The sequence below is a fragment of the Manduca sexta genome, chromosome 11 (assembly GCF_014839805.1).
Source record: "Manduca sexta isolate Smith_Timp_Sample1 chromosome 11, JHU_Msex_v1.0, whole genome shotgun sequence".
In the NCBI taxonomy this organism is placed as follows: domain Eukaryota; kingdom Metazoa; phylum Arthropoda; class Insecta; order Lepidoptera; family Sphingidae; genus Manduca; species Manduca sexta.
Window position 1 is genome coordinate 6,707,098 of NC_051125.1, and position 24,014 is coordinate 6,731,111.

Here is a 24,014-nt window from a genome sequence, read left to right on the forward strand (position 1 = left end):
GAATGTGCACATTTCACTTACTGTACAATATTATTAATAAGTTATAAAAATATCTTACTGTTATAGTTCAATTTGAATGAACCAAAATATAAGCTTTAGCTTTAATTGTTAATAATTATTCAAACAAATTATATTATACAACAAATTTTCCAAAAAGTATCGTATCAATAAAATTCATTGGTTACATACTGACATCGTAGCCATCGAGATCGAGCAGGAATTATTTAACTCTTTTACGCATATGTAATAGTATTTATTTACTATATTAAAGATTAAAAAATATAAAATGAAAAGCTTCGGTTTAACCCAGACGCGGTGGCTGTGAGTTTTCTACGCATGCCACCTAACTTATGTACGGTTCGCCGCATCACTTCTAAAGAGTAAAACTGTTCATATAGTTACAAAGCCATTGTATAGAACAAGTACTGGCCGTACTAGAAATACAGAAGTCATGTTAATTTCCTTTTTAAACCTATTAAACCAAAATTATTTAATACTCTTTGAAACTTCGTCATTTATAGCCCATCTGAAAGAGACATTTAAGTTACTAGACTTTTGTAATTATACAACATTATGAATAAAAACATAAAGGTAAGTTCTACAAAAAAAAAAAAATATGAATCACGATTGTATTCCTCTAGAGATTTTCTGGCAATTATTTTGTATCACTATGTAGCTGTGTGAACACACTCACCGTTTGAAGGACACGGAAGCCAGTAAAATTACTGGGCATTAGGGGCTTAACATCGAAAGTCTCAGAACAACGAATACCTACACTGCAGTGTTATTATCCCCTAATTCTCTTGCAAGTGTCTGTGCCATAACAATTATCATAGCAGGAACGTCGTGTTGCAAATCATTCATCGATAAAAAAAAGTATGAGCATGTTTTAACTAGATTTTCCGTTGCATAGATTCGATGGATGGTAGCCTATCGATATTATTGCGAAGTATTCTAATTGTCGTATACTATATAAAATCCCTTTCGTGCGATTTATATCTATCAAGGGTTTTGTTTGTACGGGCATGGCAATGTGACCCCTCTGCACCTGATAATAAATATTGTTTTTGATGATCAGCTGAAATTATTATCATTACATTACACTTGATAGTTATATTTTTATAGCAATAATAATGCCATGAACCTACGAAACTGAGTATTCAATAAATTCTGCCCGATACCTCAAGCCGTTTATCAGAAAAAACAACCATCACATACGGCACTGCGACATAATATTCTCCCAAACTTTACAAATGAACTCGTGTACATATTTTCCATCCATAAGGTTTACTGTCAATTTATGGTATAGTATTATGGCACGCTAGAAATATAAATAAATAGAATATCAACAGCAGACTTTCTTGGTATTTTAAATTAAACATCTTTATTACAAACAATAGTATTTTACGTGACACAAAAACAAAAGAACCTCCTCCCTTTTTAAAGTCGGTTAAACCATTGAAAAGAAACCGCACACACAGTTTATTTATATTTACTTATAGGTAGATCGCCAGAGCAAGCCACAATAATGTAATGTATGAACATCGATACGTGTCAATTCCATACACGCCCTACCTAGCCTACACATTCGATGCATAGACAGACCTTGACCTGACGGCGGATTTGGTAACTTTATTGAAGCCTGTCCAATGTCTATTGTGTTTTCAGGGCTTACGTACGTAATGTCGACATATTAGAATGATTTCAATTAGGAACAAAAGTTAACTAAAAATTTTTATAACAAAAATGTAATATTTTATTTACAGTTTTTCAGATCAAAAGGTTATTAATCTTATTGAAAAAAATACGGTAAAAGTTGAATTAATGTCGTAGTGCTGTTCTATAGCTTGTTATAATCATCCCACTGAAACCCAACACATGAAGTGGCAATTTGGTTGTTAACGATAGCTCGGGAAATGTATAAAGCACTTGGTAGATAGAATCCACTATCTGAACGATTTTGGAGCCTCAGATATACACCAATACTAAAATTAAGATATGATTAAAATAATACTCTCCTAAATACATGTTGATATAATATTAAAAACGTGTTACTTTTATAAGAAAAACCGTCACTTTCACTAATAGAATCCGTCTTCACAATCCACAAAAAAGCTTACTATAAAACTCTACGAGTAAAATAAAATACGCAAGCGGCCTAAAATAAAACCTTACAAAGTATGTATTTATAAATCTCGTAACCAAAAATATACTTTTATCGTAACTAACATTTTTAAGTGACCTAAATTTTATTGTGTGGATCATAATTATTTAAGCGACAGCGAACATTCCAGTTAGCTCTGAGCTGACACAAGCAAACACTAAGCGCCTTAAATAACTTAGGTTACCAGCGCTAGCCAATTAGATCAATCAATACATTTCAGTTTCACAAGCGAACTGAAATGCATCAGAATTAAATGTTACCGCAAACTACCCGATAAAATCTTTATTTACAATAAAATATTTACCTGAAAGTAAAATGATCTTAATTTTACTTGATAATAAACATAATTGTTGTTATCCTCTCATATCTTTCTACTTAACTATTGTTAGAGAATCCTTAAATCCTATGCATAATTATTTTAAATAGTTTACTGTAATTTGCATATTATAAAAATGAGTTATTCGGTGAGGAGAAGCAAGGCGAAATTTTACCATACGTTTCATGTAAACACAAAATTCTTAAAAGAGAATGTTGCCAAGTAGTATATTACTCGCCACACCCAAACAAACCCCTATTGACGCAAGCCCAAGCGCACTCCACCCTTGTTTATCAGTATATCAACCACTTTGTGTATTGCATTAACAATAATAATATGAAAACATTTTATTATTAAACTCTAATGCGAATGTCTTTGTCACGTTTGTTTTATCGACATTTATTGGCCATACTTTAATATAATAAAAAAAAATTCACCGTTATCAAAATATATCGTTACGGCCAAACCGTCTCTATATTGGAAGTTGGAACGGATATGAAAGTAAATTTCATAAAATAACACCAACATGCATCAGTTGATTTGCGAGATAAGTTAAAGCTGAAACTGGCGTTCAATAAACTTCCAACTGCCCGTCACTATTCACGTGCCTGGAAGTTATGCGGAAGAAGTGTTTTTTCCTCGGTTTGTTCCGTAGACCGTATCTCAATAACCACTGGCCTTCGTGAAAAAATAAAGTTTACAATAATCTTGTTTTGGACAGTGAAAACAGATAGATAGATTGGTTTTTCTTATCATAATTTTAATGCGTAATAACGTTAAGTAGAAATGTTAAAATAACGTTAAGAAATGTTCAGTGACGTGAGGGCGATAGTCTACTAGACAGTAAACATATTTTTTTTTTCATGGACTGCACTTTAAAAAATGTAAACATTCGTTTTTTTTTATTTTACTGGTTTTGGTAGAGCGTAAAACAAGATGATAAGAAACCTTAAATATAGGACTTAATAATAATTAAAACATTACTTAAAAAGATTTCAAGTAAAGTTGGAACTTACTTACTTTTTATATAAAATATTACACACAAAGTGGTCAACGTAAATCTACCAAATTTGTAAGACGAAATCAAATAACTTCATAGAAATTATATTTTCACACTACAACACCCATCAGAAAATAAACACACACAATACTTTTAAAAAAAATAAATGAAAATGATAACATTTGAGCGAATATCCTCAGTGTCTGTCGTCTTCCCATTAACATACATAAAGTAAACGCAATATATTTCACAAAAAAATTGGAAGATTAATGTGTAGAGGATGATCGCTTTTCAAAAGAGTAAACAGAGAAACGAAAATAGTGATACAGATGAACTAATGTCGTGCGCCACATCTAGCACTTACGATGCGAGGAGGCAGCTTTCTTTTCCGGAGCCAGCTCGGTCTTTTTAGGTGTATCCACGTCGCCTGCGTGTCACAGTAAAACACAAAAGCAGTATTAGAACATTGACGGTGTGAACGGAACATGATTATGATATAAGCACAATAATCCACATCATTGTGTGACATCGGGCATGACGTATTTTAACACAACGTATAAAGATATGAGCCATTTATCATTGTTGTCGTACGTATATACAGTAACTCACTGATGGTTCGCCGTAGTTTTTTACAGAAGGAAGAGATACGATCGCGGGCGCGACTCAATTGACCACTTTTCTCCGTGTCAAGTAGGCGGAGTAGCGAGGGTTCTGAACGTGCAGCGACTTCTCCGACAGGTCGCAAAGCCGTGGCAGCGCCGTCCGTTACTCCTACATTGTCGAAGCATACTGGCCCTGCGGAACACTCCAGCTTGGCAGAGGATTGCACGCGAGCGCGCGGTGTTGTAGACTGCCGGCCGACGCGGGTGGCGAACGCGGCGTACGTCGCGATGTTCCGATTCCGCCCCGTCACCCCACCCCGAAATCGCCCTTAATACACTGGAGCATGTGATGCTAATTAAAACTTACCAACCATATAATACAACTTTTCAATGTGCTACACGTAAAGCCGATGCTATTTATTATGAAGCTTATGGCTTACTGTGCACCAAATACATATTTAATATTTTATAAAATTTCAGAAACGTAAAATAACTTATAGATTCCACAATAAATATAATAGTCAATCAATACCTTAGAAATACATTATATCAATTATATAAATAACCAAAAATATTTGTAACATAGGTGCCCATTATTTATTATAAGCATAAACTTGATGTGTTGAAATGATTTGTACTGTCTGTATCTGTCAAACAACTTTATATATTGTGTTTCTACTAGAGAAACTTTCTATCCAAATGAGAGCTAATATTTATAGGTAACACTTTAATTTCGAAATATTAATGTTTTTATTCAATTTCCATCGCAAGGGAATCATGAACTTCTTTTCACGATAGCAATTTTGAAGATGTCAATCGGAAATGGAATGCCCTATCCCGTGGTCGATCTACCATTCGGGTAATATACTCGATCAGTATCATGGCACATGCGCGCGTGTCTGCCACTTTATACAACCGGTGATAATTTAGAGTGACGTCACACAAATGGCGAACTCTAAATAATTTGACAACTCTAAACGTTTGTGTACACATACAACAACGACAAACTGGTGCAATCCACGAAACTTCCCTACGTAAACATTACAAAATACGTATGTTTACACTAAATTTTCGGTCTAAAAATATCTTATTTGAGGTCACAGGCCTTTTTTTATTCTACACCAGCATACCAAGCACCAACCAAATCCCGTGGTGGCCTTCATCGGCGCATACGGGACGGCCTCGGGGTATCTTGCTTTAATCATAAAATATTAAATGGTAAACAAATAGCAGCAGTTATTTTTATAATAATAAGGGAATATTAATAAAGTAATTGTGGCTTATAAATCCTTAACACTGGGTGGTTGACAAATCTCCGGTGGGACAAAATGGAAGATAAAGAAATTGCCAGTCAACTTATTATATTGTTCAACTAATGAACAAAAAAATAAGTTATTTTTAACAGAAACTTCATATTTATTTATTATTAACATTACTTATATAAAAACAATTTATTGTAGAAAAAAAATAACAATAAAGAGACAAGGAACTTCCATACGGTCCAAACGACAAGTGTGCAAGTCGTCTTCCTATCCTAGCGGCTGCAAAATGGGAGTTTTTGGGTTTGATACAATTTTGGATTCAAAGCCAAATGTTTTCAGCAACATAATACATGAATAGTATCTTGCGTCTATTCTATATTGGAGTAAGAACATAGCAGATAGAAGAAGATGCGTCTATACAAGTGTCCACTCGCGGCTCGACACGTACGCTCTTCTAGCGGCAACAACCGGTTCGAGCTAGCAGGCCCAGTGGACAAGGTATGGGCAAGCACAAAGTCCCACGTCAAATCTTTATTTTGTTTTTGCTCTGTGATGTATGTCGTGTTCGTTTATTGTACCAATAATAAACGTGAACATTACATAAATAGGTGTAAATATGGAGAATTACTGTATCGTGTGTACAACAGATAAAAAAATATGTGTACATTAATGACATATCTCCATAGCCGTAATACACATTAAGTATGTAGATAAAATGTTGTATAACTCTAATTCAAAAGTTTATAAAAAGACGTATATACATGTATTTTATAAATGTCAATAGAAAAATATATGTTTTAAACAAGAGCTTGCAATTTAATTTAGTTAATTTTTTATTGCCATTTGAATATTGTGATTATTTAATATATCGCACCTTTAGAACAAAGTTATGCGATATTATAAATTAGGTGGATTGTGGAATTCTAAGGATATAAATGCGTAAGTTATCAAAAATAGAAGGAAACAAAGATTTCATGAAAATTCCGTTTTTTTGTACACTAATTACCGATTTCAGCATGTGTATTCCAACAAAACCTATTTATATTTATATAAGACTTTACTTGCGGCTTCGCCCGCATTGAATTCTGTTTTCGACAAATATAAAAAAAACTAGCCTATTGATTATTTTTTTTGGATTAAAGGTCGTGTACATCTTACTCCCTGCCAGACTTCATCAAAATCTGTTCGATGTTTGCATTACGCACGTTGCAGCAGTGTGACACGGCTTGATTTTAGTTATCGCGCGATTGTTTTAATTTTATGATAACTCTAAAATTAATTTAAAATTTATGCTGTAAAGGGCTATATAATATGCATAAAATGGCTAAGGTAAGTAACGTATTTAATTTGATAAGTAGTAATATCGTATCCGTCTATATTATAGACTTCCAATTACCACATAAAATATCATCAATTTTAAAACATTATAAAAGTGGCTATAATAAGCTTATCTTTAAAAGATACACATGCCATCGTGGAATTTTCTCTAGATCAATAAAAGAGGAACAATTCCACTACTACTACATTGTTTTAATGTAATATGTCAATGGCGAATTAAAATAAAGTTCCTAGGCGGCTTGACTTTATCCGACATCTTAAATTATCTCAACAGATATACACAAAACATTAATGAATTAGACATAAACCTTCTTCTTCCATCACTCCGTCCATTGGTGAAAACCGTATGAAATTTCGTACAGTAGTTTTTTATTTCCTCGACAGACAGAGGGGACTGTTCTATAATATGTAGTGACATAGAATAATAAACAATTGTACATTACGCATATTATATCGTACATAGTGAGCTACAATGATATACCTAGGCCCAATATTTTATTGAATTCAGCATGATATCCCTTATTTATTAGGTTTTAGAATTTATCGGAGAGCTATGATGGCCTTGCGGTTATTTAAGTATTTTATGCTTTTAAAGCATCACAATACATCAGGTATTCTCCCACAAGAACTTCTAACATAGTCAAACAACATATTGTAAATATAAACCTAAGGATCATTCAAAGAGAAAAATACGTTATCAATTCCAAGACCATATTGTTACAAAAACGTGATCTGTATGTTTTTTTTCTATAGGCACATAGTAATAGAGATGCTTTTTCTCGCGAGTGTTTTGCGTTTACAATCCGGTGCACATTACTATTGTACGATGAAAGCGACACCGTATTTGCGGTTCTATACGGCCGACGCGCACGCTTGCCGCCTTTGAATTCGACCAAGACCCTATTGTCGCAAGAGGCTAACCGCAGATAATAGGGTAACCGGTCTCGCTAGCTCCATGACGCATCGTTCACCTTAGATTATGCAGGGTAGAGATCTATGTGTAATATAATTTAAATTAAAAATTAATTGCTTATGCAGTTACCATTTTATCTTAATTTTTAAACTAATTCATATACATATCCAACAATGTAAAAGAGAGATGTAGAAGTTTATATTACTTTCTAAACGATAGTTTGGGTTATAGCTGCATAAGTAACATGTCTCGAGTTGGGAGCATACCTTTTTTATCGATTAATCTTACATGTATTTATTACATTCTTATCTTTTTTCCTATTATTACTTTCTGAGCAATGTTATAAACTCGAATGTTTGTATGTTTGTTACAAGTAAATGCAGGAACCTATGGAAGGATTTGCATGAAATTTGGCACACGAATAGACCACGTCCTAGATTAATATATTGGTATATTTTTTGTATTGGTTAGTTGCTACCGTGGGGAAAAAATGTATATTAATATATTTTTATTTAAGTAGATGACGTTGACGTTTTATAGATAACGTTATTGATCGCTACAGCAACGTTGGGATTTTGTTACGGTAAAGGCTTTTTACGCAGGCGAAACCGCTAGCAACACTTAGTGATGTAATATTTGGGTTGATAATTTATGTCACACAACTTATTGATATAGCATTTTCTATAAATTAAACAACAGTAAATAAATAAAAGAATACTTCTTACAATTATTACGGGACTCACTGACACTTTTAAAGCGAAGCTTTGTGTATTTGTGATTGCGCCATTAAAATATACATATAATACAGAGGAAAAATCATGTATACTTATGTACATTTGTGATTTCAAAATGAAATAACTTTTCTTGAGTTCACGCAGTTAAATTATATTTCTATTAAATCATAATTTTTTTTATCTGATAGTATGTGACAGAATGACAGTTAGCTACGATGCTAATCTTTAGGCCTCCTATTCACACCTAAATAACCGTTGTATAGTTTGTAGAAATATTTGGAATCACTAGAATTAATAATAATATTAAATAAACAATTTATCACTTATATTTTGCTTTTAATCTTTTTGCAATAAAAACAAATTAACAGTCGTCGAGCGTCAAATTTAATACGCTTGTAACATATAAATAAATTTTATATGTTTACACTTCTCTATTCGAAATTTACGCCAAATCTCACACCTCAAAGAGGATACAAAGTTTTTCCTTCATGTATTGTTAATATATAGATATGCGAAATACTAAAACTCTCGTAGTATGATAAAATTACTTAAAATGTAAGGTATTCGCAACTTGCCACTCTCCAAGTGCAATTTTATTATCTTAATTTGGAATATAAATAAGCTCATATGAGAGAAAATTCGACAGATAAAATTAAAAAAAAATAAAAAACATTTATACTCTCTATGCGCTCTCCTATAAACTAGCTATTATGCAGATAACTCCCTTTGCTTTGCCATGATGATTTAGTAACATTCATTTAAAATTAATTTTTCCTATTTAATTTAGTTACCTTTGTATTTTACTATGTAAAGTAAAATACGAAGGTTTAAGACTTTTTCCTAAAAAATTTAAATATAGTTCCACTTAGTTATCTGAGGTTTTACGGGTCTATAAAAAATCTAACCATCAGGGGATCAATTCTCAAAAATCCCTTATTACTCACTAACGTCATTTAAGTAACCTTTGTGCAAAATTTGCTGTTTCTAGTCCCAGCGGTTTCGGCTGTGCATTGATCCAAAGTCATTACGCCAGTGAGGAACTCAGTCGCTTTCTTTACTTGATATGGATCAATAACAATACAGGGGCCTTATTCTCTATCCCGCACGTTATTTTAACAGTGCATAACAAGCACGTAACACAACGCATCATGTTTAGGACTATAGAAATTTGGCTTACAGAATACAATTCCACGCACATTTCTCGAACATAACATGACACGGCTGCGTTGCGCGTTTACACTATCATACAGAATAAGGGCCCAGATTTTTTCAAATATACTGTAATAGCGGTAGTAACATGAGAACTCAAAATCCCTTAACTTTACGATCATAAATAATGACAAGGTCTTATGTTCAGTGATGGAAACAAATAATGACACTAACAATAAAACCCGTTTAAATAATTAAAAACCCTTATTGGTTTCTAGGCCCTAGAAACCAGCTAGCTAGAGAAGCTTAAGCGTACTTAACTATATATTATATTTATCATTCATCACAAAAGCAGTCCATATAATAGCAGTAACAAAAATCTATTATTGTTTACAAAAAGATATAAGTATGATAAAACTAGTGTTGGTAATTTTACATATTACGTATTCCTACAATACACTTTGAGTTCAGAATCTTCAGGGCTCTTTCCTTACTGAGGAAAACACGGGCGAGTGACTTTCAACACAAATGTTATTATTTTCTGTAGGTACATTTTAAATAAGCTAATATAACTCAAATATCTAGAAAATTAATCAATATGATGGTATAAATCTACAGGTTATTCAATATAGCAAATGGACAAAGTTAATACGGTAAAAATAACTTCTATGATAATTTTCAAACGTATCCACGATTCTGGTAATAAATACATGAATCACAAAATTTGTTGAATTTTGCCAACTGACCGAACCGTGCTGGTGACAAAATATCTTATCAGACCATAACAATACGAATAAATTTGACGTGAAGTTTATAATTGTCATAAAAAATTACCTTCGACGGCTATCGAAAACGTCCACGTAGGTAAATAAAATCATAAAATACTAAACGTAACACCAAGTAAGATACGTATATTATATAGTTATGCAGTAAAACATATCCTCTAAATCAGTGATTTGTATCATATTATAATAATGGTACGTAGAACTTTGTACCGGACGTTAATTTTCTTACTCCAATTAGTAATATATTATTATTTGAAACGTTACAAGTTAAATTACACCGTGGAATTGGTTATGTACCACGCATCTCAACTGTAACCGATATTTCGAAAAAGACTGGCAAAAAATATCAAAAAGCACTCGTAGTATCTAAATATGTTACACACTTAAGATATAAGACTATCAATGGCATGATCTTTTTAAGAGCAACATCACGTGCCGCGATATAAGTGACGAATGCAATTTTATTCTTTCAATAAATATATATATATATGGTGTATTAGACCGTTTGTAACGATATCCTGAATAAAAAAAAGTTCCTACCTGTCTTTTTCACAACAAACTTAGCAGGATCTACGTATTTTGTTTTGCTGTGCCGATTATCTGGATCGGCATTAACTGTGTAAGTACCTCGACGTCGTAGCATTTTTGTAAACCTGTCTCCTTAAATTCATTAGGAAATTACGAATATACTTCACTGCACAAAATATTGGCATGCTAGGTGTTTTTTTTTTCACTGAAACATTCACATTCTTGTAGAAAGAAAACTTGCTAATTACGCGCGAAAAGTTCTTGCATCGGCTATAATTATTACTGATCGTCACAAACAATATTAGGAAAGCACAGATTGTTTTCACATTACTCGCGCACCGGATGGCGGCCGCAGCGGGCGGCGAACAACTGAGGAAGTGGGTTAACGAACCAATTGGTAATTTTGCAACATGCACCGACTCCGGCGACCACGTTGGTCGACTGTGACCGGGCCGCACGGCGAAAGGCGAATTGAAAACCGAGAGTGCGTTGGCACGGTTCTTCCGCGAATGGCAGGATGGTGCGCGGTCACGCCGACCGCGAGATAGCAAGATCGACGACAGTCGCTGATAACACACGCGATAACGGACAGCTCACTAATACACGCATATAAGTATGTAATCTGCTAACACAAAACATACAACACATATAGCAAATGTACTTATAATACATACGATCGATTTCTCATTAGGCAACAAATACGACCAGCATCCATTTTATTCTAAAAGAAACAGTTACGTTTTATTCAATATTGTTGAATTAGTGCGTTATTACTCATAAAATAGATAGAATATAATTATGTCTATCAATACATATAGTAAAATCGTTAATTTTCCGAGTTTGTACATTAAATATCTTTGGAAATTAAAAGCTGGAAAAAATACTTAAAAGCATCCGAGACAAGGTTACAGAATGCAATACAACAATTTTGGCATTTTTGTCTGTCTTCTAAAATGTTCGCTGGTGTATCACGCCGAAACCAATAATTAGATTTAAAATCTATATCTAACAAAATATTTAGATTTATTTTATGTAACATATAGAGTAAGTTGAGGACAGATGATCACACGGAGAAAACAGGCCATACGCGTCGCACATCTTCTGTATTATGGGGAGGTGTAACAGGATAAGTATAACGTGCTGAGATAGATCTAAGTCCACGAAGACGCGTCGTAGGCACAGCTAGTAATATTAATGCGTATGTTAATAAAGATTAATATGCTACAACAGATAGCAGCATTTGTTAGAACTGAGGAGTAATTGCGACAGTAAAATACTCAAACAGTTAATTCTATTCGTATATAATATTTACAAATTAGAAGCACAGAAGAGCATAATCACCCTACTTAGGTAGTACATTCAAATATTTATATGTATTATCATTAAAATAAGTCTAAATGTGAAATGGTTAATCGTTTCTATATTAGGAAAGTCACACAATGTTTCAGAAAGTCGTAAAACTACCGCCGAACTATAGGGGCGACTGAGAGATCGTGTTGGGGTCACCGATTATGCCTCTGAGATTGAATGCTCGGAGACAGGAAAGAACGAGGTAACCACTGCGAAAAACTCTTAACATTACATCGACAACAAGAATCACCCTACCCCGGGGGCCGCACATTCTTCGCGAGGAACTTCACAAAGAAATGCTAGGCGCTATTACAGCCCACGTTTGAGCGCCCGCAACGCATCCCGGACCCACAGATATTAATTACGTCATCTCGCACGATACGCGGGGGATATCTAGGTGGTATTCTTTAAACACCACCAATTTACGTGAAACATCACAAGATAAAATATATTATATTTTCTGTGCGTGTTTTAAACTCTGTTACCAGAGTGAGTAACCTAAAGCTCAAGAATAAGGTACCTTCTAGATAGAATTTGATCTACAATTTACAAATATATATATTTTTTTGCTTGGGTTATTATTCGCTGGACATTGACGATACGTGGGCCACAACACAATAATCACTTTCTTCGCTCCATGTTTTTCCCCCGGCAGCAGCCCTGCTGTCCTATTCCTAATAAGCAGGCACGTACAACTGCGCATAAAATGCTGAGGCAATAAATATTTAAAGTCGCAATTCAACTCGCCCCTATAACTCCATATCTAGACATGACTCAAATTATACTAACTTATTACTAGTTCCTGACACCGACTTCGTAAAAGTACCTACGTTTTACATCGATAGATAATAATATAGGCTCCTCTGCAGTTGTTTTCGCAAAAAAGTATACGATGGATTTTTATTTTGTTAAAGTGATAAATGACAGGACGAAGCAGCAAACAAAACTAAGTAATTCATAAACCATCGACGCAACGCGACATTCCGAAAGTTAGAGATTTTCCTCGAGCAATTTTTCAGCGTCGCTGTGCTGGTTACGTAAGTAAGCACATAACACAACTATGGGCCACATACTCTACACTCATGTAGAGTTTTGCGATTGTTCCTACGAAATAGGAAAGTTATACTATATATAGTATATACCTCCCAATATTCTTATAGTGTTATGATTTGTAAGGCAAAGTATAAGCAAATTTTTAATTACAAAGCACTGCGTGGAATTTCACTGCACACGTCACTCTGAGACATTAGGTGTTATGTCTCATAATACACAGTAATTACAATGACTACAATGTCCTTGAAACCAGAACACTAGTGCTACCACAATGTTGCTTGGCGGCAAGAAATAAACTTTGAGGTGGTATCCACCAAGCCGTATTCTCACGTAAGTGACATAACACGTATTTATTACAGCAGAGTAATTTCATTTCCATTTTTACTAATTTCCCTCAAAATTATAACGACCCATTGTTACAGAGAGGCAGAGCAGTCTCAATTTACTTACTTATTATTTACTAACGGTACCTTGAGATAGGGCCGACTTTAGCTATTTTGGCGCCCTGACGAATGTAAATGTCGTAAATTTTTTTAGGTTTTAATTATATTTCTGATAATTGCGTTTGTAAATTAGAAAAAAATATAACGTTGATAATGACGATAAGCCAGAAACCCCAACACCGCCCTAAAGTTGGTACAAGCTTTGGAAGTTGGTTTCTAACATTAAAAGATAACAGGAACAACAGTAATGTAAATTTATTCCAATTATTTATTTCAAAATGCCGCTTCATTGTTAAAAAAAGCTAATTATTGGACATTAAAGGAACCTAAGCCCCTATTATATATAGTTGGACAAATTTTGCCACCATACTGTTATGTGTTGTGTGAGTAAGCTGTCCAATAATATTAGAGACTAGCGACTACGCGGGACTCCACCCGGGTAAAAAAATCGGGGTAAAAGTTCCGCTTTATATTTTCCCAGAAAATGAAGCCTTTACTCATATTTTAAGTTAGACCACTAACAATACATCAGTGAAAACTGCATTCAATTCCATGCAGTAGTTTTGCGAGATAACAGAGACAAAAATAATAATAAATGTTATTTTGGGTTCCGTTGCTATGACCACTACAATCCGTATAAGTTTTACTTCAACACGATGAATTTGAAAAACTACCCAATAGATTTAGACAACATTTGGTTTGGAAATAGTTTGAGACCTTGGGAAGGACATGGCTACTTTCTATTTCGAAAAAATAAATGCAGGAATTTTATTCCGGTAAACTTTGACGCGAGCAAAAGCTGGTTTTATAATAATAGTAATAAGCATTAAGAAACGAGTTCTGTTTAATCTTCTTTTGTTCGACCTTTGGTGAGTGAGATGCCTGTTGGTAAGTGATCATAGTCCACTATTCACAGCCAAAAAAACGCAAGGTGAACATGCCAGCAGGTAATACAAAGCCTATCATATTCATTCATGTAGATATCTATAAGATCAATACAACATAGTGCCAGTTTTATTATAAATAGAGTGTGACGCGTCAACTGTTTCCATACTTTTATTACGAAAAAAACACTTTCATTTTATGATTCAATTTAATAACAGCTGTTTTATCTTATGTACCTAGATAATTAATTTATTCACGAACATTTTTAAAATTCTTCATTACGAATTGTCATAACATGTCAGTTCATTAAACAGCGTCCAATAGCACGATTTAAAAATAGTGTAAAAATTTTTCATTGAAATTTCGAACGAGTTAATGCAAGTTTCATTAAATAAGATTAGGACAATACTTTTCCTTATAGTTCAATGTATTTTTAGATAAAAATAATGTTCATGGCAATAAATTTAATAGCACATTATTATTATATTTTTTCGTGAACTTAAATATTTATATTTCTTCCACTTTGTGTTAAAAAAGTGAAAATGTGGCTATGGTTGTCTGTATCTTATGATAAGTATCAAACTTATAACCTCGTTATCTCTGTTAGGTATGAGTTTAGAGGTGTATATCATTATGTTATATAACAAGCTTGTTAATGATTTGAATGATGGCTGTGAAAAAAACAGGCGTCAATTTTAATACCCTAGTACCAGACCAGCCTATCAATTCTGTTGATGAAAAATGAACTCTAAGTCCGAGGTACTTAATATAAATTTTAGATTTGTTTAGAAAAATAAGTGGGCAATGAAGGAGCAGCAAGTTGTTCATGACGTGCCTAATTCCGCAAGGGCATTAGCGAAACGCGGGCACCTCATAAACAACGAACAGGCTACTCATTAAAAGCGCGCGTGGGTCCAAGACGCGCCAGCTCTAGGCCTTCCACGGATTGGTTCTTGTGAAGTATAGGGTGTAGCAAAAATAAATAAACGATGAAAATAGTTAACTAAAGAAAAATACGAATATATAATGTATAAGTAAAAAATTGTCCCACTTTGCTTTTACTTACAATCTTTAAACATTTGATGTTAATTTTGTGTCATGCGATTACAGTTAAGTTGTACCCTGGATATTTTTATCCTATTTCATTCTACTCAATTAGGTATTTTTTCCATAGTCAATTTCAGTTTTTTTTTTAATATGATACCTTACGTACATTTTATAAAACAATAAGTAAGTATTCTTTCATTGCTTATTTTGTTGATACTGTCTAACATTACATGGTTCATACTTTATATTTATCAATAACGCCATCTATCCATAACAAAGGATTTTAAGCTAGATGGCAGTATCGTCGCGCTTTTAGCTTGTACGACAAATTGGAAACAAAAATAATATATTATAACAATATAGACTAAAACCATCTCGTAATAAAGACGAATCGATAGCCACCTCATCTGTTAAAATCGGCTCACTGGGAGTGACGCTAGAGTGGAACATAAAACAGACATAATATATGTACAGAGAGGTTAATGATTTTAAAATCATCATGCACCCTCACTTCGCCGTAGTCGAGTGAATGGAAGACAGATAGAATTGATGACAATAATACCATTCACAATTCCTTATATAAAATACAATTATCATGAGATCTTATCACCTAAACATAATGTAATTATTGTCAAGAGTAACACATATTGTATAACTTTTTATAAATGTTTTATTTTAACACAATAAATAACACTTGTACAGGCTTAGGACAACATAAAAATATATCAGTAAATGATAAGGATTAAGTACATAAGTTTTTCTGCATATTATTAATATTTTATTTAAAAAAAAGAATTAACATGTCAAATGAAATGCTAGATTCCTGGTATTTTTGACAATGTATAAAAGTATTTCTAATTTGTCTTATAACACTATTTTTCCAATTTTAGGAATTTAGTTTTCTTTTTTTTAATAAAAAGTTTAACTTTCATATCTATAGAAGCCTATGGCTGTTTTATTCTGAGCATGGATTGATAGCACTTTGGGGTAAATTAAACTTCAGGATAAAATCATACCACTAAATGTATTACCTACATACATTACTCTGGCTCTCATGTTTTATTATAAGAAGTTAATTAGACCTGTCATATACTATTAGAGTTAATTATTCTTTTACTTCAATTGTTATAATTTTTTAATGTGTGATAAATGACGAGATAAGAGATGCTTTGTAACAATAGGTGACTGTACATGGTCAGTCAGGTTGTTGTTGTTGGTTGTAGTCGCTTGGTAGGCTACTGCTATAAACCTTCCACATAACACAGGAAGTTAGTAGAAGCTAAAAAACCAGTGCAGATCAGAAATACTAACACAGTCAGCATGAGTGGAACTGCTTACTTTCGCCATTATTATTCTACAATGTTACTATACTTAATAATATTAGATGTAAGTAGGTAATAAGGCATTAGTTATTTATTTTTTTATTTTATATAATACATGGAAGTTAGGATTTTATGATAATATTCAATATGTGAAATACTTCATTTTTAATTTTTATGTTCAGATCAATTTGCAGTTCAAGGTGAGGGTAAATTAAATCTAGATGGATTAGACCATATTTTGTAATCCTTTCATCCCTATAAGAAAGATAACGGAATGCCATATAAAAAGTTTTTTACTTATAGATTGTCTGTTTTGGTGATTACTTTATTCCAAAGTTGTGAATGCAGGTCAAAAATCCTTAACAATTATAGAATGTCCAATGAACGTTTTTCTTATTCTACAGTTAATGTGGCTGGCTGTTAGACTCCCCTTTGTATATTTAGTGCAGCCCATATAATACCTCAATCATACTTTTTCTACATAATTTGTATATTGTTTAATTATCATGTCAATTATTTGCATAAAAAATAAGTGCAGTAAAAGTAGTTCCTCATTATAATGTATTAAACAAGGGTAAGTCCAGTAACAAAACCTGTTTAAATACAAATAAAAACTAAATTTTTTAACAGCAACATTTTATGAATATTCATTTTCTAAAATCAACAGAAAAGTCATGTAGACTTAAACATTGGTAACATCTCTGTTAGCAAGTATTAGTGTTAAAATAGTGAATTTTAAATAATATTTAATGATCATACAGATTTATTACCTAATTTGGGTTAATGTTAGTGCAATTTGTTTGTGAAATAATTGTAATTGACCTATAATAATTTTCCAAGCAGGGCAATACTGATAAATGAATCCATTGTCACATCATGCTATAGATATATGTAAGGTTGGTTAACTGAACATGCATTAGATTTGCCAGTGTCTATTGGTTTACACGCACAGATGTGAAGTTATGTATCATGCTGTAATTACTTAAGAAAGTAACTTGAAAAATATAAGTATGAAAATTACTTTTACATGCTACAACACACAAATTATATATACTAAGTACATTTTCTGATTATCTTTATTAGCTATAGGTAAGATCATTTTTAATATTAAAGGGTTTAAATATTATTATGTAAAAAGGTAGGTCATATAAGTGCTGTCATTAAGAATCACTTTGTTCATGCAATGCAATATTCCATATAATAAACAAGGTAGATATGGTAATAGTGTGCGCAATCTGGCAGCTTGAAATAGTCTCCAGTGACACAATTTTATACATTACATGTAAATGACAACTATGAGCTGTCTTTTTTGTTCATACTGTTTTATATACATTAAATCCATCATATAATATTTTACTGTGGAGAATGTATATGTGCGCATGCACAACACTCATTTAATTTGACTTGTAAGGGTATAGCATGTACTTATATGTTTTAAAAGCAATCGATTTAATAGTACAAAATCATCTCAAGGTGTAAGTCCTTTGACATAGTTTCTTTATTTATGAGTTATGATGACATTTTAATAATTATCAAAACATATTTTGCAACTGGTGTCATAGACATTGGAGACTGCAAACTAAGATTATGTACAAAATTTCGTCACTGAGAATACCCTTGGTTATTGTACCATATTTATTATAGAAAGATGAAAATAGCAATAATGCCATGGGTACTGATGTTACATCTACTAAGCTACAGTATCCTCATCATTTACTCTTAATTTATTACGTCATAATGATAGTAACCTCTAAAAAATAGTACTTATTAATCCCATTTCCCAACAGTAATATCATAACTACACCAGGATATACCATATAATATAGGTACGCTCTGTTGAATACACGTAACTAAGGGCGTTACAAAACCACATAACTTTACAAAATATCCATCGGATATTAAAAAATACGACGCATTTCCCTTATAAATTTTTAATTTTGACAAGATTATCTGTCACACGCGAGGCATATGTGGCAGAACTAAACCATTGCCTGTGGCCATTTTTAAAACGCGGCTGACATAAATTGCTGGTGATATTGATTTATCCACAAATCACCTAACTTACATGCTGAGAAGTTGATTTGTGGCAGTTTGCAGCCATTTTTAAAATTGTCAGTATCGAGATACGTCACAGGCGTAAGAAATCACGATGGCCGACAAAAGAATGGTTAGGTGGTAGGTACTTACTGCTAATTTTTACGCCTCCAAGAGGTGGTTTCGGTGGTTGATTTTCAAATGTCTTTCGAACGGATTTGCTGCCCTCGGCGAATGACGTGGTCCTAGGGCGTCCGCTCATTATTATAGATATAAAATAAACGGCCTTAAAATCCTGAACTTCATAGATATTTCACATTTCTTGTTACCACCCTTGCACTCGCACTGAACTCACTACGCTGACGAAATACTAAGTTAATGACGGAATAGTCAAAACAATATCACTAAGACAAGATTTAAATCAAAATAAGACTGTCCTGTTACGGTTTTACAATATCATTTTGATAATTTTTCAAAATTTATATCACTAAAATGAACGAGAGATTTTAATTTCTTCAGACTTGATTTCTACTCGCTCGGTCGTTCGGATAGTTTCGGAATTCATTCGGGTCTTCGATCATTGAACGAACGAAGGTGACGTCACACAGCTCGCTACTGCCACCTACTACAATTTACATTACTTCATTTGCTCAATCGGTAAAACAGGATACCACAGCTACAAAATAATAACTTTACAAATCGTTAAGTATAATAGATATTGGCATAATTTCACTTTGTAAATATTTTTTAAATAAATACCTACATATTTTTTCTTTCAAAGGAAATATTGTACGACTCGGTTTTATGAATAATATGTCGAGCTTATACATCCGGAACGTCATCTGAACTGCAATGGTATTCAGATACAGGTAACAGATCAGACAGCCTCACCCTTGCCTAAAAATTCTAATTTATTGCACTTCAAAGAGAATACAAATACTTTGCACTTTTCAAAGAAAGCCAGTCCAGAAAGTCCAGTCTCGAAAAGCTTAATTGAAGAACAAAAAAAGCTAAATTATTTTAAAAGTCCATATAGTATAATCATTTCCTTAGCAGATCATCCACTAATAAAATAAGAAAAAATAAAAAATAGGAAAGAAATGATAGTAGACACTTACACAAAAACAATAAAATATATGTCTAGTTAAAAATATTATGGATCTTGTGAAATATTGGATAAAAGTTACGTTAACATTTATTTTATCCTATAAAAATAAAATGCATATACAATAATATTAACACCTTACAAATCAGTGAATCAGAAAAAAAATCCGGGTCTGAATTCAGAATACTCGTCAACATAATGCTCGGATCAAGCATTAACATGAATGAAGTAATGCAAAAATGAGTGAATCTTAAACAATTTGTATGGCTGAAAACAAACTGTTGATAAGACGAGACATACCTTGCACAGATTACAAAAGCAGTGGTGCCAACTTAGTGGATTTCCGGATAAAACTCATAGATACAGCCAGATTTAAATTTTTTAGATTATAGCGGGACATTGTTTTATATATTTAACGGCAATAGCCTAGTTGGGTGTGCCGAGACGAATATTCGCAGGTCTAAAACCCAAAAGCACACACCTCAGACTTTTTTTAATTATGTCTGTATTTGTGAATTATTACGTGCTATAAGTAACGCTGAAGGAAAACATCATGAAGAAACCTGGATACCTGAGAATTTCCCTAAGAATTTTCAGGGTATCTGAAGTCTTTTTTTCTGTTGGGTATTGGGCCCGGAATCAACGTCGGGGGGAGTTTACGATTGGGATACTCTAATTTTCCTGCTTAACGACTGCAGGGCCCTGATAAGAATTGCCTCGGGTGGGGTAAGTATGTGAACTCTGCCAATCCGCACTAGGTCAGCTGGTGGATGAAAGCGTAAACCCATTCAGTGGTAGAGGAGGCCTGTGCTCAGCAGTGGGACAGTATATACTTAATACAGGGCTAATATTATTATAATATATTGTTTTAGTTTACAAATTTCATGGAAGGTATTTGCTAAATTTCTTAAAGTAAGATCCTATCCGTAATAGGTTTCTCTATATTTTTATGGTCTTATTCATAATAAAACCCTTATCGAAGGTATAAATCGCAAATAGTTAAAACGTCCTCTAAGCTTATCGAGCCTTCGATAAAATTTCTTATTCATAATGGTTTCGTAAACCTCCGATAACAAAAGGCCTTTAAATGTGCACAATGTTGCCATTTCGTAGAAAAAAATAATTTAAATAAGTTCTACCAATTACTACCAAGTCTTGTCTCTGGAAACAGACAATAAAAAAATTGTCTAGTCATTGTCACAATGGCGTTTGTCAAAAAGTAAATAAAATAAATACAGGAGGAAGATTTATTTGATGTTCTCTAAATTCTTTGTAAAACTTGGAAGAACGCAGGCAGCAAATTGCGATAAAATGGAGAGAGATAAAATAGAGAAGTGAAATGTAGTTGGAGGAAGACAAGGTTGGTGCAGCTCTTTTCTGTATTTGAACGTTTGCGCTATGCATTCCTGCATTACTAACTATTGCTTTTTTACAAGATTTTGTTGAAGTAATTGATTAGGTAATTGATAACAAAACCCTCCCTAAAAGAATATGAATTCTTGAACGTGAATGTCGACACGAACTACAATTTCATATAGATGTCGTAGATTCATTTGGGGAGCTGTGCTAACTGAAATGAAATATTGCTACTCTTGCAATACGCACTATGATAGCCACTCTTAAAATATTCATATAAATAAAATATTTGAATAATATACAATAGTGATTATGTACCCTGGTGGCATTTAGCACAAATAATAAAGTTAAAACAGCACAATTAAATATAAAAGGAATAAATCAATTTTATTTTTTAGATCATGCTCATTGTGCCTCCTCAGAACCCACTTCCAATAGAAAATATAAAGGAGATATGTATGTATCCATTTTATGCTATAATCATGTAGGACATTGTTGTTTTAGGTAGGTCATAAGTAAAACATTTTTGAGGTCTTTATTAGTTAAAATAACAAATAAAATAAATAAAAACCTTTATTTATCATGTAGGCATATATATAAAAGGCTCTTATGACAAGTCATCATATAATCAAATATGATTTACAATTTGTAAAGTACACAGATTAAGGCATGCATATGATGCATTAGTATACTATACTCGTAATCCACCTCCACCTGGAAATATAAGGGAGGTATTAACCCGTCATGACTTGTCAAACAGCTACGCGTGTGACGGAAAAATAACCTTATTATGTAGTATATAAGGTTATAATCCCGTGACACACGCAAATGTCATGTAGCTGTCTTGGCTCGCCGGCGAGCCACGAGAGACCAAGAGTTAACAAATCATCATTAAGTAATTTATAATTTATACTATAATCCTGTGGGATACTACTGTTGTATATTTGAATAAACATTTTTTTTATTTCAAATTATGTTGAATTCTTATACATTGCATAATTTCAGGTTTGTCCCACATCTGCAGAATAAATTGTAACAGTAGAAGTGCAACATGCTATTCAGATGGACAATGAGCACCAGTGAAATAAAAAAATCAAAATTGATATATATTAATAAAAGAAAAATATACATTTTATTAAAATAAATGACAATGATTAACTTTAATTATGTTGTATAATTAGTTACCTTTCAGTGTGAACAACTTTAATCTAGATTTTGGTTCAATGATGATAATAATTGATTCTGACACCTCTTCAATATTGGAAACATTGTTCTGTGGCATATATTTCTCTTTGAGCAATTGCAATGTTGTGCAACACTGCAAGAGCCACAACAGTAGTCTTCACATTGCCAAATTTAAGATATGCCATGTTACAGACATTGAAAATGCTGTTTCCACACACCAAAGTTCTTGTTGCAATATCCGGGAGTTATGAGTGCTGCTTTGCCATCTAACAATCTCTCTGATCTGAAGATTAGCATCACAAGTCACCTACAACAAACCTTTAAATCTTATGAACAACAACATTGAGGAAACAATATCCTTTTCTATATAATATTAGGCTGCATCACAAACCATATTTTTTTATTGTATATGGGTGTAATAAATACAACCAATTATAGATGGGAAGTCTTTTACGTGGTGAAATTCCAGCCTTAACAAGGGTTCCTCTGAAAAGAAGTGGGGCATAGTTATAATCTGCAACATGTTATAAGTACAAGCGCAAGCTCCACTTTTGCTACATATACCACTGGTAGTGGCTTAAGATAATCCATAGAGGTCTCCAACATCTTACATCTATTAAAAAAACTAATCTAAAAGTAGCTCATCATTAGGTATACGTATTTACCGAAGTCTGTATAATATGGAATAGAATTAACTTACTTCATGACGATCGCAACATGTCAATGCAGTTAATTAATACTTGCAATTCTGGTGATCTGCCACAACCTATACGGTGAAGCTGCAACTCTTCGCGGACTATCAGTCACTTATAAATGCAGCCGTATGTTTGGAAAAATAATACCGTTTACGGAATTCATCATTATCCAGAGAAAACCGATCGAATTTCTGACGACACATTTTTTTACCTAAAGCAGCCTGGCTTGCATTTTTAATACGTAGCTAAATAAAATTACTTCTTGAAACGAAAATGATCGAAATGTTGTATACTTCTAAGTACACACTGACTTTGGCAACAAGCGTCAAACACGAAACAGCTGACCGACGTCAACCATTTTTTGCTATCGAACGCTTAACATAGGTGTAAAGACGGGGTTAGGCTCGATAAATTAAAGCATCTTTATCGGAGACTTTTAGCGCAATTGAACCATTATGAATACCAATTTTTTACATGCCTCCGATAACGCCCAGATAAACTTCAGATAATTCTAATAGTTTTATTATGAATAAGACCATTAATTTTTTACAAATTATTTATTCTGTTAAAAAAAACTTAAATCTAATAATATGCGAGCGGATCCCATAATCATTCTTGGACTATGCGATATTCAAAGTAAACCAACAAATCCAAAGTTGATGAGCATATACATTTAATTATGAATACCAATATAGTTTTTGTAGTAAAATATGATATAAAACATCATTACGTATCTTATACGCAACAC

The 24,014-nt window shown here is 33.0% G+C and overlaps 1 protein-coding gene across 8 annotated transcripts in view; it reads right to left on the bottom strand.

The window, feature by feature from the left end:
- The window catches only part of LOC115442364 (glycogen synthase kinase-3 beta), a 30,663-nt gene extending 11,167 nt beyond the window's left edge, over positions 1–19,496 (bottom strand). For 2 of the 8 annotated variants that reach the window (XM_037437385.1, XM_030167408.2), the window contains exon 1: positions 19,079–19,496. In XM_037437385.1, the coding sequence (XP_037293282.1) occupies positions 19,079–19,187 (109 nt within the window). In that variant the 5' untranslated portion in view covers positions 19,188–19,496. Of the gene's footprint in view, positions 1–58; positions 199–3,844; positions 3,908–4,089; positions 4,326–10,803; positions 11,298–19,078 lie in introns of those variants that run through there. The other 6 variants (XM_030167438.2, XM_030167424.2, XM_030167415.2 and 3 more) reach the window with 6 other exon arrangements.
- Between the last annotated feature and the right edge of the window lie 4,518 nt (positions 19,497–24,014).